This window comes from Myodes glareolus, chromosome 18 (assembly GCF_982192425.1).
Source record: "Myodes glareolus chromosome 18, mMyoGla1.1, whole genome shotgun sequence".
In the NCBI taxonomy this organism is placed as follows: Eukaryota; Metazoa; Chordata; class Mammalia; order Rodentia; family Cricetidae; genus Myodes; species Myodes glareolus.
This window is the reverse complement of record NC_142043.1, coordinates 68,235,194-68,252,186: the sequence shown is the minus strand read 5'-3', so window position 1 is coordinate 68,252,186 and position 16,993 is coordinate 68,235,194. Positions and strand designations below refer to the sequence as shown.

The following is a 16,993-nucleotide window of genomic DNA, read 5'->3' as shown; positions in this document are numbered from 1 at the left end:
CTCTCAATGCCACCGCCTTTAGAAGCTTTTACTCCCGCGTTTTCCGACCTCCCCGACCAGTGCCAGGCCCCAGCAAACACAGAGGGGCTATCGGGAAGCCAAGTGAAGTGACCAATAAATATTTTAATCACCATTAAAAGTTAAAATCTATACTACGCGACTCATTCCTTGTCTCCACCCACTTTCACGAAAACCCAATTGGGAATCTCCCTGGGAAGAGTGGGTTGGTACAGAAATAAGGGGCGCATCCTTCAGGAGGGGAAAGGATAAGACTCGAAAGGCCTCGTCCCACAACACAAACACAGACCAGGCACAAACCAGCACAACCTGACCGTTGACCCTGTGATTTCGGGATGCTCAAAATGCCCCCTTTCCACTCCTCATCGTGTGGGCCCTATTCTGTAAAGGTGGTGTGCCCAAGAGAGGAGAAAAAAGGCTTACTTTCGGAGATACCGAGGGAAGAAGGGGCTGAGGAGTGGAACCTACTGGCGATGGTGCAACCTGGGCCCTCTCCAGAATATATACAAGTCCACAGAGATAAGGGAAAACAGTGTAGTGGGAAAAACTCTGGGGTCCACGTTGCCCTTAGACTAAGCGCCTCATTGCCTACCCTTCAGTGTGCTCCTCCGCCCCCACTGAAATCCATCTCCACCTTGTGCACGGTGGGTGGGGACCAGACACGCCTATGGGATGGGGGTGTGGCCGAATTCGCCTCATCGCCACTGCCCCCACCCACTCCGGAAGACTCCCTCTTAGGTTGCAAGGCAGGTCCAGTAGGAGCCCCGAGTCCCGGTCCTGATGCGGCCCCGCCCCCGCCCATCCGGTGCCGGCGCTCACAGTGTCCCCGGTGCCGCATGAAGCTGTCCCGCCACATGAACTTCTTGGCGCAGACGCTGCACTCATAGGGCTTGAGGCCTGTGTGTGTCTTCATGTGCTCAGTCAGGTGGTGCTTCATCTTGAACTTCTTGTTGCACACCGGGCAGTCGAAAGGTCGCAGGTTGAGATGCATGTTCACATGCCGGTCCCGCATACTCTTATGCGAGAAAGCCTTCCCACAGTGGCACAAAAAGATCTTATTCCCGTCGCTACTGCCCGTCCCTCCAGGGGCCCCACCAGAGCCACTTGGTATGCCTAGACCCACGGCAGAGGTGCCCCCCAGGGTCACTGCCCCGTGTTCTGCTGGGTTCCCCGGTGGCTGGCTTGGAGCCTGTGAGGAAGAGGATGGGAATACCAAGATCTGGTTGCCTGGCACATCCAAAGGAAGGAGGGGTCGTGGAGGGTGGGTGGAGGTATAGGAGGAGGGGGTGGGTCCTCCTGAGTCATCAAGCCCTGCTCCGGCCCCCCCACCCTCATAGGGGCCGAAGTCATTGGAGGACTCACAGAAGTTGACCTGTTCCTCCCCTTTGACTGGAGGCTCGGTCAAGGTCCGCACATCACTGATACTGAGCGTAGCTTCAGGCTCTGCCCCTGCAGGAACCCTGGAGCCACCCCCCAGTTCTTCGTCCTCATCATCCTCACAAGTCAACACTAGATCTTCCTCTTCCTCCTCATCCTCTAGATCTGGATCTTGGTGAACCAGAGAGGCTGGCGCAGGGCAATTTCTACCTCGTTTCACATATACCCAATGTTTCTGTGGCACTGAGCCGGCAGGCATGCAGGGAGGCCTCCGGAGCCCAGCGCCGGGTACCACGGTCCCCCTCCCGTCCCCACCATCATCACACAGCTCGTCTGCCTCCAGCAGCAACTTTCCAGAAGTGGCACCCGCGCTGCCAACTACAGGGCCTGGGAACCCAGGGCCACCATCTCGACGGTTCCCACAACCGACTGCTGACGCTACAAAGGTGTCTTGGGAGGAAGAGGAGAACTCGGCGGACTCCCGGGGGCTGAAGTAGTTGCTACTGCTAGGAGACTGATTCTCACTGGCCCGGCTGGAAGCATGGGAGCGGACGGAGCCCATGGTGGCCGGGGCTCCAGCACCCCCACTCCCTGACGGGACACTGGCACCAGGAACGGAGACAGAAGGGGCTGCGGCAGTGGCGACTGTGGTGGTAGTGGCTGAGGAGCGACCCTCCCGAAGGAGTTCCGTGCACTTGTCCACGATGTGCCACATCTGGAGGACCGAGCCCACCGTGAGGAAGTTGACGATGTCAGCAGCGGCCATGCTGAGGCGGCCTGTGTACGCCGAGGCCAGGACCGTTTCAAACGCACCCGGGTCCATGACGCTGGGCAGCGAGATGGAGGTCATGCCTTTGAGTAAGACCTGGTCGTGGAAGTAAGGAGAGGAGGCGGCCAGGACAGCCCGGTGTGCGCGAAACTCCCGGCCTTGCACTCGGATGGACACATCGCACAGCTGCCCCTGGAGCCGCTGCTGGTTGAGGGACTCCAGGAGGGCACTGGTCACTTCAGGGAAGGACACGTGCACCACTGCAGCTGCGGGCAGAGGCAGCGGCGGCGGAGCCAGCGAGAGAGGCAGCGGGAGAGCCGCCCCACTGGGTGACAGAGGAGATGGCTCCATGTTGCGGGAGGAGGAGATACCCCCCCAGCCACAGGAACAAAGGAAAGAAGAGGGCGGCCGGGGGGGTCTCTGGGGGGGGAAAAGAGAAGAATGATAGGATTTTGAAAAGTCAAAGCCCGTCACAGCATAAAAACATTGTGTCAGCCTTAGTAATCCCCCGTAACACTGGGGTAGGTGTACCTTTCAACCCCATGGGACAGATGAGGCAACTGAGGCTCAGAAGGATTAAGTCAGTCATCCAAGTGCAGCCATCAAACGACATCAAACCGCAGCGCTAGCAAAAGAAAAGTATCCCAACTCGTTAGTGCGCATTCCTAGGTTAGGAGACCCGGGGCTCTCGGGGAATGGCTGTCCACCCTACCCACGGCCGCCTCTCTTCCAAACGCGCACCTCCTTGGCATTCTGTACCTACTTCTTGGGGCGAAGGGGTGTCCCCCTCAACTCTCGGGCCCCTCCCCCTGCCGCCCCCAGCTACTGCCGGGCTCCGCCTCCTGGGTCCCCGACCCCGCCTCGTGTCTGCCCCCGCCCCCAGAACCCCGCCCCCCCACTCCGCCCCAAAGGCGCCCTGGACGATTCCCCGACCCGAGGGGGCCCCCCAGCCCCGCGCATCCCCGCTTACCTGGCCGCGCGCCCCCGGCCCCCCCCTCACTCAGCGACCAGAGCCGCAGCCCCGGCCCCTCCCGCCGCCATCTTGTGCCGACTCCCTCCGCCCTCCGCCTCCGCTCCGCCTCCCGGACCTGCGACCTTAAAGGCGCAGGCCAGCACCCCTCCCGTGCCGCTGGGCAAAACTCGACCGACGCCGACGCTTCTCCTTTAAAGGACCAGCGCGCCAGTCCACCTTAAAGGTGCCAGGTCCCCTCCGCCGCTGCGGACCCAGGACTTGGTTTGGCCGAAGCTTTCGTTCCCCTTTAATCCTCCAAGCTTGCCTTTTCCCACTGACGACCAGTACCGGCTTCCGCTGTCCAGGCTCCACCCCGAGCTGTGGACATTAGCGGCTCGCGGGATCTAACAGCCCTCTTCCCAGCAAATGACAGTGCTCCTGAAGCCCCGCCTCCCCTCGGATTGGCCAAATAACCTTGAGGCGGCCCCTGATTGGCCTTTCCACTCAACCGCTCCAAGTGAGAAAGTAAGGCGGCTTAGGAAGGCTTCCGAAGCGCCCATCTTCTCAAGTGCCTAAGGGAAGGCTCATGGAAGAGTGATGAGAGCGCCCGAGAAGGTGTCACTGTCGCAGCAGAAAAACAAGGTAAAGGCAAGAATACAGTAAGAAAAGAAATTCATTGTTTATTAATGTGTCTGTGTAAAACTTAAAACGTCTGATGTTTTTCACAAAAGAAACACCACCAAAAGGGGAGGCGCTCAGTCCATCCTTTGCTCAGTCATCTGCCTCTCGCCATCTTCCAACAGCCATCCAAAACATTCTGGAGGCGGGGAGCGCGGGAGGGAGGCTGCTAATCAGAGTCTGACAGCACGATGATCTCTTCGGGATCGCACTGCGTGGCCACACTCGTCTGCAGATAAATCAGGAGGAAGGAGTTAGATTAAAAAACTATGAAGGTCAAGACAGTGTGGTAGCACATGGGAGAGAGAGGCAGGCTGATCTCTGAGTTTGGGGCCAGCCTGGTCTGAACAGAGTTCCAGGACAGCCAGAGCTACATAGAAAAGACCCTGTCTCAAAAACAAAACAGAACTAGGAAGGAGGGCTGGAAAGACAACCCAGCTGCTCTGCAGAGGACCTTGGGTTTGGTACCCAGACTCCTATGGCAGCTCCAGGCCTTCTGTAACTCCAGTTCTTGAGGACCAGATGCCTCTCCTGGCCTCTGCAAGCAGCAGGCACAAATGTGGTGAACAGACATACAAGCAGAGAAAACACCTTTTCACATAAAATAAACCAGTTTTTTTTTGTTTGTTTGTTTGTTTCATTTTGTTTAAAACAAGGGTCTGGCCAGGCATGGTAGAGCAGGCCTTTAATCCCAGCACTCAGGAGGCAGAGACATGTGGATCTCTGTGAGCTCAAGGTCAGTCTGATTTCAGAGTGAGTTTCAGGACAAGTTCCAAACCTACAGAGAAACCCTGTCTCTCTAAGGGGGTGGGGGGACACAGGGAAACACGGGTATGTAACCTTGACTGGCCTGGAATTCACTGGGTAGACAAGACAGTTGGCCTGAACTTAAGAAATCTGCCTGCCTCTGCCTCCTAAGTGCTGGGGTTACATGCATAAGACACTGTGCTGTGCAAAATAAACCTAAACACACACACAGAGACACGGGACAGGGAATAAACCTGAACACACACACAGAGACACGGGACAAGGAATAAACCTGAACACACACACAGAGACACGGGACAGGGAATAAACCTGAACACACACACAGAGACACGGGACAGGGAATAAACCTAAACACACACACACACAGAGACACAGGACAGGGAATAAACCTAAACACACACACACACACAGAGACACAGGACAGGGAATAAACCTAAACACACACACAGAGACACAGGACAGGGAAACAGAGGCGGCAGGTGCAGTACCCCGCAGAGAGGCAAGGGACAGTAAGAAATAAATTCTCAGGGGAACATAGCAGCCCCAGCTTACCTTATAAATACAAGGTCGGGGAAATGGAGACTGAGGAGTTTGGGCTCTCAGAGATGGGAAGGGGCTGCAGAGGGAGCTGGTCACTAGGCCATGGCTGGGAGAGTCCACCCTTGTGGAGGAATCAGCAACAGGAGCCAGGGGGGCCAAGGGAGTCCATTCGCTCTTCCCATTTCCCTGCTGAGCTGTCTGCTTCTCTAGATAGCTAAGGATAAAGAGAATGAATTAAGGAACGATGGGAAGGGGCCTGTGCTGCAGACTGCCCGGTGCGGAACTGGGTCTGCTATCAGAAAGCCCCAGCTCCTTGCCTTCCTTCTTCTTCCGCCTGCTGTTACCTGTCTTCTAATGGTCCAGATCCCAGTTGCTTCTCCTTCCGAGATCTCTTGCAGGGGGGACTGGAATCTTGCCAAGTGTGAGAAGAGACAACACGCCCATTGAAGGATGTAGAGGTAACCACATCTGCCCCATTTTCCAAGATGGGGGGGAGGGAGTCTTCTGACTGTTTCCTGGAAACGGAAATGTCCTTTTCCTCAGGGGATGGGGTGGCATCCTCAGGCAAGGCTTCTATCTCTCGCTCAAAAAGCTGGGACCCAGGACTCTCTTCTTCCAGGAGCTGTTCCCCACTGCTTTCTGCTTCCCCGCTGGGAGGGTCTGGGGATTCTCCCAGGGGTTCTCCCAGGGGCGATGCTGCTGGCCCTCTAAGTCCTTTGTTCTTCTGCTCAGCAGGAGACATGAGCCCTTTCCTGGGTTCAGATGGGGACCTGGGGCTTTCTCCTTCATTAACTGAAAAGAAAAGAGAGGGGTGGAGTGAGGACTGGGGCAGGGGTGTGTGTGTGTGTGTGTGTGTGTGTGTGTGTGCAAAGGAGCTGGGGGGGGTGGCCCAACAGAGCAGAACTGACCCAGAGGGCTGTTCTGCTTACACATGTACCTCCTTCTTCTTCCTCTTCATCAGTCCCCTGATCTTCCTGCAACTCTTCTAGATCCTCATCTTCATCTTCAGTGGCCTCTTCCTCATCCTCTTCCTCCTCTTCCTCACTTTCCTCCTCCTCCTCCTCCTCCTCATCATCATCAGTCTCAGCTCTAGAGGTAGTAGGGCACTCCTGGGACACCAGTCCACTAGGACCCTGGGGAACAAAGGAGTCTCTGTAAGGAATTCCTTTTTCCAGAATGCTAGGGAGGCAGGCCACAAATCTCCACCCCCGAGGGAGGACTTGGTTCTTCCCATGCTTCCACATACTGCTCTATGAGCCCCCTGGAAGCCCTGGTGGTCAGTGCAGGCTGAGGACAAGATCTCTCTGACAGGTGCTGCCCCTTCCATACCTCACCAGAATCCAAGCAGGCTTTGGGGGAGCCTGGAGACTGGGAAGAGGTGCCCAGGAGCCGAGCTCTTCTCTTCTGTCTCTCGTCCTCCTCGCTTCTGTCCTGCATCACTGCATATTTGGAGATGACCTCATCCAGCCGGTTCATAGCCAATGTCCGATTTTCCCGAAGGCGTCGAGCCAATATGGGATCTGACAGTGCAGGGTCAATGCCTGTGTGAGAAAGCGGGGTCAGATCATGCAGCCTCTGTGACCTAAGGGACCCATAGGAGGTATCCCAGTGGCTTCCTACCTGGCCTGTAGTCATCTGTGAGATGGCAGCCAAAGTTGTAGATGAGGTCAAGGTGTCTGCGCTCCTGTAACCTGACGCCCACATCCCGGAAGGCATCCTGAGCCATGACCTGGAGCTGCTGTCTGGGAAGGCCCAGACTGTGCCTGGTCGCTGCCCTCTCCACAGCCCTCAGCACATCTCCATAGTCGGGAAAGGCATCAGGCCCTGGCTTGTTGATGAGCTTCTCAATGCGTCTGTTGACCTCTGGGTAGCGGGTGCCACGGTAAGAGATTCGCTGCTCTATGACCCGGCCAGTCAGAGAAGAGCAGCCCTTCAACTCACACAGCCTCCCAAAGAGGCGGATCAGTTTCCGCTTCAAGCGGGCCTCCTGCAGATATGTGGAGTCTGGGTCATCCAGTTCTGAGAGATCCAGCTCCTTCTCCTGCAGCCGCCGTATCTCTGCCACGTACAGTGCCAGCAGCTGCTCCAGGCGCTGGATCTGCCTCCGGGAACCACGGGTCCTTGAGGCCTCGGAGGCAGTGTTCTCAGCAGTTGTCAGGTCGGAGGAGGGAGCAGAGGGAGGGTTATCACCAGAGGATTCGCTGGGCGCTGAGGCTGCACAAGCCAAGTTCAGTTTCTTCTTGGCTGAGTGCGCCTTAAGAACAGTGCAGAGCTCGTTAATGTGGACATAGAGCTTAGCTGGTCGGTTCCGGGCCCGAGACAGAACCCGGGAAAGGATGTTGCAGAACTCTGCAGAGGCCAGAAACAGAGACTGGGCACGCTGCTGCAGTTTGTAGAGGAACGGGACCACCTCAGGGTGGTCCGCGGTCTGCATCTTACACAGTTCAAGGAACTGGAGAGAGTTCATGGGAACGGTGGGAGACAAGGAAGGCATAAAAAAAAAAAAATGGAATTAGTGGGAAAGCCAGAACAATAGCCAATCCAATCCCCTTCCATCTTCCCTAGCAGGTCATAGAGGTTCACACCTTTAATCCCAGCTGTCAGGAGGCAAGTGGAACTCTTAGTGTTCAAGGCCAGCCTCACCTAGACAGTTCCAGGCAGCCAGGGCCACAGAGACCCTGTCTCAAAAACAAAAGACTTCTCAGAAGCTTACCTCTCCAAACAGCCTCTCATTTTCCAGCTTGTAGCACTTTTTGCCACCTGACTGACTGCTTCCTCCATCCCCATGGGACTCAGAGGGACCAGAGGCTTCTGGCCCTGGTGAGACAGTATTGGAGGGCAGGTGGGAGGGCCCCGGCTGTGCGGCTGCTTCATCCTCGTCGTCATCATCCAGCACAATGACACTGTCAGCGGCGGCCATGGGGGATCAAATCCCCCTAAGGGGGGAAGGGTTGGGAAGGTCAGAGTTCTGGAAGGGAAGGGGCCACAGGAGGAGCACCTCCTGCAGGGCCCCGCCCCATCACATACCCTGATCTCGGAATCGCTTGGACCTTCCCTGTCTTCAACAACTTTAAAGCAGTTCTGGGGGCAAACCTCCCAGATCATCTTAAATCCCGACCCTGAACTCCACCCCTCAATTTCCGGTCTCTCAGTTTTGTTTTCCCCTCCCTCTGTCAGCTGGAAAGTTCTTTCTTACGCCCCATTCCAGTAAAAGGTCCCACGCTGGCCCCTGAGTTTCCCTGACTCCGTCCACAAAAACCAACACCCCGTCGGTGCCACCTCCGTCCTCAAACACGACAACCGTCTCACTCCGAGTTTTTCCTTTTTGTTTGTTTGTTTGTTTGTTTTCAGGACAGGGATTCTCTGAGTAGACCTGGCTGTCCTGGAACTCGCTCTGTAGACCAGGCTGGCCTTGAACTGACAAAGATTCCCCCTTCCTCTGCCTCCCGAATGCTGAGATTAAAGGCGTGCGCCACCACCGCCTGGCTTCTGCGAGTTTTTCCCTAACTCCAACTCTTGACTGCCAGGTGAAGCGCAATCAGTCCCCTCTCCCCTCCTACAGCTCTGTCCATGTTCCATCTTCCATTGGAATTCCTTCAACCTGGACTTTAGGCTGGAGATTTCCACCTTAAGTCCCCTGCCTCTCACCGCACCCCGGTTCCTCCCATTCTCTGACTCGTAACCGACAGCGAGCTCACCACTGGGCACTCCTGATAATCTGGGCTCCCAGCCGCAGGTGGGGCCAGTCTCCAGTCTCAGCTTCCCGCCAAGAAGCTGAGACCTACCCCCTCCCCCAATTCAGCCCTAGGCCGCCTCACTCCTCCTCGGGGCTGGCAAGGTACCATACAGCTAGCCCCTCCAGGCTCGGCACTCAGGCCCAGCCGATCCCTCGCCCTCGCCACTCTTGCCCCGTCAGCCCCGCTCCGCGCACGGCCCGGCCCCCACCTCTGAAACGGTCTCTCGAGGATCCCCTCACAGCGGATCACAGAACCTCGCATGGTTCCCTCCGCCTTCCTTTTCCCCCAACCCCCACAGTAGGCCCCACTACGGACCGGAAGCCGTAGAGTTTCCGCCAGTAGCACCTGCGGGCGGCCATGTTGCTGTACGGCACCTAGTCCTCTCGTTAGCCGGAAGCGTCGCGTGACCCGCCCACCTAGGATGCCGCTTCCAGTGCGCAGACGCTCGGGGGGCGGGGCTTTGGCACTCCAGTATGGGGTGCGCCATGTTGCCGTACGGCACCGGCCTGGCCTGCACAACCCTCCTCGGGGAAGGCGTGGAGCTCTCTGCCTCTGCACCTGGTGCCTGCCGAGGTGCCTTCCGACTGGTCAGTCGGAATCTTCCTGCCTTGGGCTTCCCCGACACAGTCTGGTCGAGGGCGGGGAAGATCTAACCCCGGCTCCTAGAAGGGGAAAAAAAAAACCCGCACAGTACCTAAAGTGCTGGGCTCTCTCTACAGCTGTGCACGGCCCCAGGGAACGGAATATTTTTTTTTTCCTGTGCTGGGTTGGTGTAAGCCTGACACTCGCTACCGGTCTCTCTCTCAGGGGCGGACGCACATGCACGCGAATGAGCACAGCACGCCGCGCAAGTGAGGTATTGTTATTATTGCCGTCGGTGAGCGCTGCCCACGCGGCACCACCGACGTGGCGGCCGGCCCTCTGTTCCTCCGGGGGTCATCCTGACCAGAGGGCTGTGCTTCACGGTGGGGTTCGCAGGGCCGGAGGCAGGGCGCGGGACAACCTCGCGGGCTTGTGGAGAAGCCGCGTAAACTGCCGCTGGGAGCGCGGAAGACGAAAAGAGGCTCATAAAATCCCTCGGGGCGTCTCCTCACGGAGCTGCGGAGAAAAGAGGTCCGGGAGATCCGCTGTGACGCCCGCCGGCTAGGGAGGCGAGGCCCGCACGTGTGTTGCTGAGGAAGCCAGAAGTGAACACCCTTCGCGCTATGGTCACCCCTCTGCAGCCTTCCACGTTCCTCAGGTGTTGGACATCTTGCCTATTCGCGGAGCCAAGAAGTCCAGTGGTTCGCAGAGGACCCGAACCTCAAACTCGCTTAAAAAACAAAACAAAAAACCCACCTCGCTTCCTGTCCAGTCCTCTGAGCTTATGGCATTTAAATTGGGAAACAGAAAAGCTCTTCAATAGTTAACGGGACTCTAAAGATAATGAAGGATTTAATTTCCATACCATTGGGTTTCCTGAGTGGATGCCTGAAATGAAGGTTGCCCATCTTTTCACAATTTTTATTTTCTGTTTTTGTCTGTGTGCCTCGCGCACGATCGCAGGTTCTCAGGACCTACATAAAGACTCAATCACCTGTAACCCCGTTCCCAGCCTTCCAATAGGCATGCTCGTGATGAACATACATGCAGGCAGAACATAAGCACAAAGTAAAACAAATATTTTTTAAATTAGTAATTAAGCAAACTAACTGCAAGTCCTAGGCTGCGGTAACATGGAATAAGGGGATGGAACTAAGGAAGGCGCAGGACGATGGGGAAAATGCTGACTTGGAAAACATCTTCCATGGGAGTGAGAGGGGGTGTGAGGGAGTAATGGAGGTGAAAACGGCAGGATACAGTACATAATGAATAAATATAAACATGGGTTTGTGCTGTTTGCATACTTTTGTTCTTGCAATAATTGCAGCTACTCAGAACTGTGGGTGTTTCGCCTGCGTGTATGAATGTATATATGTCTAATGCTCACAAAGACCAGAAGAGGGCTACTGGCCCCTGGGATGAGTTGTGAGTGCCATGCTGGTCCCCAGTACCAGGTTATAAGAAGGATGAGCAGCTGGGGTATGGAAACCCGGAGCTGGAGCAGGTCTGGCAGTTTAGGGAAGAGGTGAGGGGGGCCAGGATGTTAGCAATGGAGCTTTGAAAGAGACAACAGGTATTTATGAATGGGGACTGTAGGAACCTGGGGGCTAGCATGGGTTCTTTTTTTAAAAAAATATTTATTTTTATTTATTACATATACAATATTCTGTCTGTCTGCAGGCCAGAAGAGGGCACCAGACCCATTACAGATGGTTGTGAGCCAACATGTGGTTGCTGGCAACTGAACTCAGGACCTTTGGAAGAGCAGGCAATGCTCTTAACCCCTGAGCCATCTCTCCAGCCCTAGCATGGGTTCTTATATGCTGAGAGACACCAAGCATTCATGTCAATGGAGAGCCATCTGTCCCTTTTTCCAGAGGCAAGGGAAATCAGTCCTCTTTGCAGACAGGAACCTGATTCACAAATTCCTGAGGAATTCTGACTTTTATCTATCTGCCAGAAACCCTTCTATAGCCCAGTTTGAGGTGGGCCAAGATTATCACTTCTGGACATATGCGCGGCCTGAGATCAAACTTGTCCCAGCTGTGTCAATCCCGGAGCGGTGGTTGAAGAAGCCTAAGGCAGAACACCACAGAGGCGCCTGCACATACATCCATGTTTATTGCTGTAGTGCTCGCAAAAGCCAAAAAAATAGATGCAGCCTAAATGTCCATCAACAAAGAAATGTGGGACAGATATACACTGGGTCTTATTCAGCTGGGAAGAAAACTTAAGTTGTGACATTAGAAGGAAAGCAGAGGAAATGGAAATCACTCAAGAAAACTAAGCTATATTCTAAAGAATAGATTATCCCTTTTATTCTCATATGTGGGAATCTGGATTTAAAACTTTATAGACCGTGTGTATACAGAGAGGTGTGTGTGTTTGCATGTGTGTGTATGTGTTCATGTGTGTTCGTATGTGAGCTCATATGTGTAGGGCATGCGATTAGAAAGGGGAGAAGCAGTCTAGAGGGCGACTCAAGGGAGGGAAATGGGATACAGGTGACAAAGCGGCACGAGGCCCTGGGGGACCAGCAAGGATTGGGATCGAATGGCAGTGGAGGAGGCAGGAAACACAATGATGTATATGGCAATGTCACAATGAAACAGCCCATCACTCGTATGCTGACTAAAAAGTTAATTTTTTTAAACTTATAGGGAGGGAGGGGGATCCTGGAGGAGTTAGAGGGGATGTCTGAGGAATGAATATGATCTGAATACATTGTATGTGTATATGAAGTTAAAAGTGGGGGGGTGGCAGAGGACATGAGTTTGGGTCCCAGGACCCACTTACAGCTTCCTGTAACTCCAGCCCCAGGGGATCCAGCACCCTCTAGCCTCTGGGCGCCTGCACAGCCACAGACACCCACTCACGTATGCATGAACAGAAAGGATCTTAGAATGTTGGCCTAAGCTATCCCTCCCACCCCAGTCTCTCTGAAGTCTCCTTTTCTCACCTCAGTCGCAAAGACGGGGTGTCTACAGGACGACGCTCAGAGTTCTAGCGCCCCTTCCTCCTCGGGTGTCTGCAGGAGCCAGTCCCGAAACGTCGCCCATGGCAGGGGCCACAGCAGCTTGTAAGCAGCCTCCAGCATCAGCAGAGTCAGGAAGAGGACCAGGAAGGTGAGAAAGATTTTGTCCAGAGCACGCCACAGGGGCCCCCGAGGAGGAGTGGGACCCTGGGCGAATGCTAGGAACACATCCTCCTCCTCCACACTGCCCTCTTCCTCTGCCATCTTCACCACTGCGGGACAGCTGGCTGGCTCGGTGCAGGTTCAGAAGGCCTGGCTCAGCACTGCCAGGATTAAAGGGCGTGGCTATGATGACCCCATACCTATCAGGATGGGTTTGACCCTAATTCCAGAGCTCAAGTAGAAAGGAGAGAAAGGTTTTCGAGTTTGGGGGCAATTTTTTACTTCTTTGTAAGTTTTACTGCGTGAGCGTGTTTTCTCATTCCACCCTTCCCTGGGTCCAGGGATCGCACTCAGAATCAGGCTAACACAAAAAGCACTTTTACCTGCTGAGCTGTCTCCCTAGCCCAGGACAATTATTTAATCTCCTAACCTGATGTCGCACTCTATGGTCACTAAGTCCTGTCCAGCTTTACCATATGTAACTCTGCCTTGGAAACTGAAGAGCCATTACAGACACTTAAACTGGAATGAACTGGCATCCTGGCCGCTATGTTCAAGCGTCAGTCTAGGGTCTCTCAGGATGGAGAAGGAGCCAGCAGCTGTGACAACAGGTTAGGTGGGTGTGGTCTCTTCTAACCAGGGGAAGGGAAGGGTGAAGGAAGAATGTCTATAATCCAAGCAGGCTGGTTTCCTCCTGCTGGGTTTCTGTGGGTGACCCTCAGATTGGGAGACTGAAATCTAAGGAGACTGAGAGGTGCCTGAAATCCCAGCCTGCAGGATGCTGTGGCAGGAGGGTCAGGATTGCACAAGTCTAAGGTGAGTCTGTTTACATAGTCTCAAACAAAATAACAGCAAACCATCTAAGTAATTAAATGAAAATAAGATAAGAAATCCTAAAAACAAACAAACAAATGAACCCCCTGACTTCTGGTCCTGCAGAATGTGTGTGTTGGGGGGGGGGATCTTAACTGGAATGAACACACTGAAGATGTTTGTAAGAGGACCTGTGGTTGGTCTGATGGTGAGTGTTGACTCTTGGGCCACCAAAGGAGGAGGGACATTTGTGTTGGATTCTAAACAGATACTTGTGAAGCTTGTCCTTGGTGCCTGTGAGAGCAACTAGTGGGGTGACTTACAGGGGAGCCCTCTGGCATCGGGAAGATGGCCACCAAGGACAGCAGAGACACCAAGCATCCATCCGAGGTCTCACATTTTTAGTCTCATGCCCGAGTCTGAGGAAGCAGGGTAGGTCTGAGGTAAGATAAAAGGGAGAGTTATGGGGACATAGGTGAAGAAAGGTGCCCTGTACAGGAGGCTGGTCAGGGTCTCTCAGCTGAGTCAGCAGCTTGGAAGGACTTTCTCCATAGTTTCAGGGTCTCTCCTGGAACCTCTGTGCAATCCTAGTGGGCCCTGGTTTGACTTTATCATCTTAAACCCTGTCCAGGGCACCCCATAGTCCCACTTGTTAAATTGACGGGAAGGTGCCCCCGCATGGTGGGATGGTGGTACCCACCCCACTGCTAAGTTCAGCACTGAGAGGCAGAGGCAGGCCTCTGCGAGTTTGAGACCAGTCTGGTCTAAAGAGTGAGTTCCAGGATAGTGAGCTCCAGAGTGAGACCCTGCCTTAAAAAAAAAAAAAAAAAAAAAAAAAAGGGTGAGTGGAGAAACAAGAAGAGAAGCCGGGCTTTCTCACAGATACAACAGTGCCAGTGCCAGGCAGAGATAATCAGGATGCAGGGATGGGGGCGGGAGGACGCGAACATGGCTGTCTACCAGAGCATCTGTGTGGAAATGAAGACTTGAGCGTGTAGAATCGAAACTTCTTCTTCTTCTTGTTTTGTCTTTCTTTTTTGTTTTGTTTTGTTTGTTTTTCAAGATAGGGTTTCTCTGTGTTACTGTCCTGGCTCTCCTGTAGACCAGGCTGGCCTTGAACTCACAGATATCGGCCTGCCTCTGCCTCCCAAGTGCTGGGGTTAAAGTGTGTGTCCCCACTGCCCAGCTAGAATCAAAACTTGAACCTAATTTTAAGGTCTGACTTCTGGGTTGTATCTCCTTCCTCTTTTTCTCTTCTTTCTGTTTTTGTTTGTGTTTGTTTCCAGACAGGGTTTCTCTGTAGCTCTGGAGGCTGGCTTTGAGCTCACCAGGTAGCCCAGGCTTTCGGGAGTGGCTCAATGACTTTCACAGTCGCAGAGAAACAATGTGTGTGAGGCAAGAAGGCAGTTCGGCTGAATACAATTCCGGCCGATGTTGGTTCAAACTCCTGGAGTGGTTTATTTCCAGCATATTTAAGCAGAGCGCAGTTTGGTGAACATCATCCTGGTGATAATTAGCTTTGTTCCACATTCACAACAAAGCTTACATCCATCCCCTTGAGAAACAAAGTAAAGCAAATAGAAGGAAATATTGAAATTCTTTGTAAAATCAGGTTCTGTAGATTGACTGAGAAAAATAAATTTACGATAAGGGTCTGTGGAGGATCCGGTGCCAGAAAGATCTTTAGTCACGCAGCACCAGAGGACAGTCCATTGCAGACTTCTGGGCAGACACAGGTATTTCATAGAACTGTGTGCACTTTAACATTCTGGGTTGCCCCGGTGCTTATCTGTGTGCACAAAGACTTCTGTGCCTCCTTTAATTCAGAGCAATCCCCAGCCTCTGCCTCCTAAGCATTGGGATTAAGTATGCAGGGTACTGTGTTCGGTTTTATTTCTTGGAACAAGAGCTACAGATATTTTTCAAATGATAGTTGTTCTGTTGTCTAGTAGTTCATCCCTTAAACATGTAATGAATTTTGGTTGTTTTCCAGAAAGCCCTGGATTTACTACTTGGCACTGGAAAACAAAAACAAAAACAGCTGCAGGGTGGGGAGGTTCAAGGATCCCAACCCTGGGGAACTGGGGGGGGGGGGAGGGTCAAAAGCTCAAGGTCATTTACAAATTCAAGGTCAGCCTGGGACACTGAGGTTCCTGTCTCAAATAAACAAGAAGCAGGGTGGGGCCCCTCTTTAGCCCTAGTCCTCAGGAGGCAGAGGCCTATCTGTGAATTGGAGAACCACCTGGTTAACACAGTGAGTTCCAAGACAGCCAGAGCTGCATAGTGAGATCTTGTCTCAAAAAGTAAAATAAGGGGCTGGAGAGAGATGGCTCAGTGGTTAAGAGAACAGGCTGCTCTTTCAGAGGTCCTGAGTTCAATTCCCAGCAACCACATGGTGGCTCACAACCATCTGTAATGAGATCTGGTGCCCTCCTCTGGTGTGTGGGCATACATGGAGGAAGGATGTTGTATACATAATAAATAAATAAATCTAAAAACAAAGTAAAATAAAATCAGAAAAGCAGCGTGTGTCTGACAGTATTAGCCCACCCTTCACTTCATATCTTAAAATCAAACTTTTTGGGGGCAAAGGTGTTGTTGTTGGGGTTTTTGTGTTTTGTTTTGTTTTGTTTTTTGTGACCATTTCTCTGTGTAGCCCTGGTTGTCCTGGAACTCACTCTATAGACCAGGCTTGCCTCAAATTCAGAGATCCACCTGCTTCTGTCACCCTAATGCTGGGATTAAAGACTTGCTCCACCACTACCCAGCAAAATCAAACATTTAAAGGTTGCCCCTGTCAAGTCCAAAGGTTACTTAATATTTCCCTGCCTCTAAAAGGGCAAGCCTCTATCCAAGTCTAAGCCCAGCTCAACCTGGACTACAGGAGGGTTCCTGGCAGTTAGATAAAAGCCAGCATTCCTCAGCAACTTTGAAACCAGTTGTCATCTGCCAAAAGAAGACATTTTCCTTACCTGGCAGAAGGTACATAATAGCTCTCCATTGACATGTACCTGTAGCAGCACTCTGAAGCCCATGCTGGCCTTGAGGCTCCCTCCATCCTAATTCACACAAGTACTATTGTACATTTCCAAACTCTGAGGGCTGAAGAGATGGCTCAGCAGTTAAGAGCACTGACTGTTTTTCCAGAGGTTCTGAGTTCAATTTCCAGCAACCATATGGTGGCTCACAACCATCCTGAAGGAGACCTGGTGCCCGCTCCTGTCCTGTAGGCATATATGCAGACAGAACATGGTATAGATAATAAATAAATCTTTTAAAAAAAAAACCAAAACCCTGGCACCCTGGCCCTTCTCCCGTCAGACGGCCATCCATCCTTCATACCCTCTACCCTTCTCCCATTCCCCATCCTCTCTCTCTATCCCTTGCCTATCTCAGTCTCCACTCTCTCCAGGGCTCCACTTGTCCAGCTTGTTCCTGTTTCCCTCTGCTCTGGACTCTTCCAGATGCCTCTGGCCTCTCTCTCTGTCTCTCTCTCTCTCATGTCTGCAATAAAAAACAGCCATATCGGCAGTTTCTTAATTTCATCTCCAGGTGCTGAACACCCAAGAGGGGACAAATGGACCCCCTTCCCCGGGGCCTGGCCTTTCCTAGCTGAACCAAGC

At 53.2% G+C, this 16,993-nt stretch overlaps 3 protein-coding genes and 1 long non-coding RNA gene across 7 annotated transcripts; 1 reads left to right on the top strand and 3 right to left on the bottom strand.

Annotated features, from left to right (window-relative positions):
• Positions 1-103: 103 nt before the first annotated feature.
• Positions 104-3,548, bottom strand: Zbtb22 (zinc finger and BTB domain containing 22). 3 transcript variants are annotated; one of them, XM_087898418.1, is made up of 3 exons: positions 3,442-3,548; positions 2,696-2,789; positions 104-2,584 (listed from the first exon to the last, which is right to left on the bottom strand). In XM_087898418.1, exon 3 carries the CDS (start codon positions 2,513-2,515, stop codon positions 614-616), a length of 1,902 nt encoding a protein of 633 aa, XP_087754544.1. In that variant the 5' UTR covers positions 2,516-2,584; positions 2,696-2,789; positions 3,442-3,548; the 3' UTR covers positions 104-613. The 3 variants fall into 3 exon arrangements, with proteins under 3 accessions (XP_087754544.1, XP_087754546.1, XP_087754545.1); XM_087898420.1 differs by having other exon boundaries at positions 3,354-3,452; XM_087898419.1 differs by lacking the exon at positions 3,442-3,548 and adding an exon at positions 3,135-3,315.
• A 223-nt stretch (positions 3,549-3,771) lies between these two features.
• On the bottom strand, positions 3,772-9,207 carry Daxx (death domain associated protein). 2 transcript variants are annotated; one of them, XM_048451117.3, is made up of 8 exons: positions 9,155-9,207; positions 7,816-8,038; positions 6,723-7,554; positions 6,432-6,643; positions 6,040-6,235; positions 5,447-5,894; positions 5,115-5,316; positions 3,772-4,023 (listed from the first exon to the last, which is right to left on the bottom strand). In XM_048451117.3, the coding sequence occupies exons 2-8, from the start codon at positions 8,020-8,022 to the stop codon at positions 3,964-3,966; spliced, it is 2,157 nt and encodes a 718-aa protein (XP_048307074.3). In that variant the 5' UTR covers positions 8,023-8,038; positions 9,155-9,207; the 3' UTR covers positions 3,772-3,963. The 2 variants fall into 2 exon arrangements, with proteins under 2 accessions (XP_048307074.3, XP_085536059.2); XM_085679933.2 differs by lacking the exon at positions 9,155-9,207 and adding an exon at positions 8,130-8,245.
• LOC148119194 (uncharacterized) lies at positions 9,123-10,718 on the top strand. The gene is made up of 2 exons (XR_015735504.1): positions 9,123-9,426; positions 9,647-10,718. It is a non-coding gene; the product is annotated as an uncharacterized LOC148119194 (long non-coding RNA).
• Positions 10,719-12,262: 1,544 nt separating this feature from the next.
• Smim40 (small integral membrane protein 40) lies at positions 12,263-12,659 on the bottom strand. The gene has a single exon (XM_048451065.3). The coding sequence runs from the start codon at positions 12,657-12,659 to the stop codon at positions 12,417-12,419; it is 243 nt and encodes an 80-aa protein (XP_048307022.2). The 3' UTR covers positions 12,263-12,416.
• Between the last annotated feature and the right edge of the window lie 4,334 nt (positions 12,660-16,993).

What these genes read in the sequence shown, in the direction of transcription:
- Daxx (XM_048451117.3), bottom strand. Translation starts at nt 8,022, where the DNA reads ATGGCCGCCGCTGACAGTGTCATTGTGCTGGATGATGACGACGAGGAT. An exon ending in ATGAGAGGCTGTTTGGAGAG is followed by an intron (nt 7,555 to 7,815) that starts GTAAGCTTCTGA and finishes AACTCTCTCCAG; the next exon opens with TTCCTTGAACTGTGTAAGAT. An exon ending in CCTGCTTGGATTCTGGTGAG is followed by an intron (nt 6,236 to 6,431) that starts GTATGGAAGGGG and finishes TTTGTTCCCCAG; the next exon opens with GGTCCTAGTGGACTGGTGTC.
- Smim40 (XM_048451065.3), bottom strand. Translation starts at nt 12,659, where the DNA reads ATGGCAGAGGAAGAGGGCAGTGTGGAGGAGGAGGATGTGTTCCTAGCA.
- Zbtb22 (XM_087898418.1), bottom strand. Translation starts at nt 2,515, where the DNA reads ATGGAGCCATCTCCTCTGTCACCCAGTGGGGCGGCTCTCCCGCTGCCT.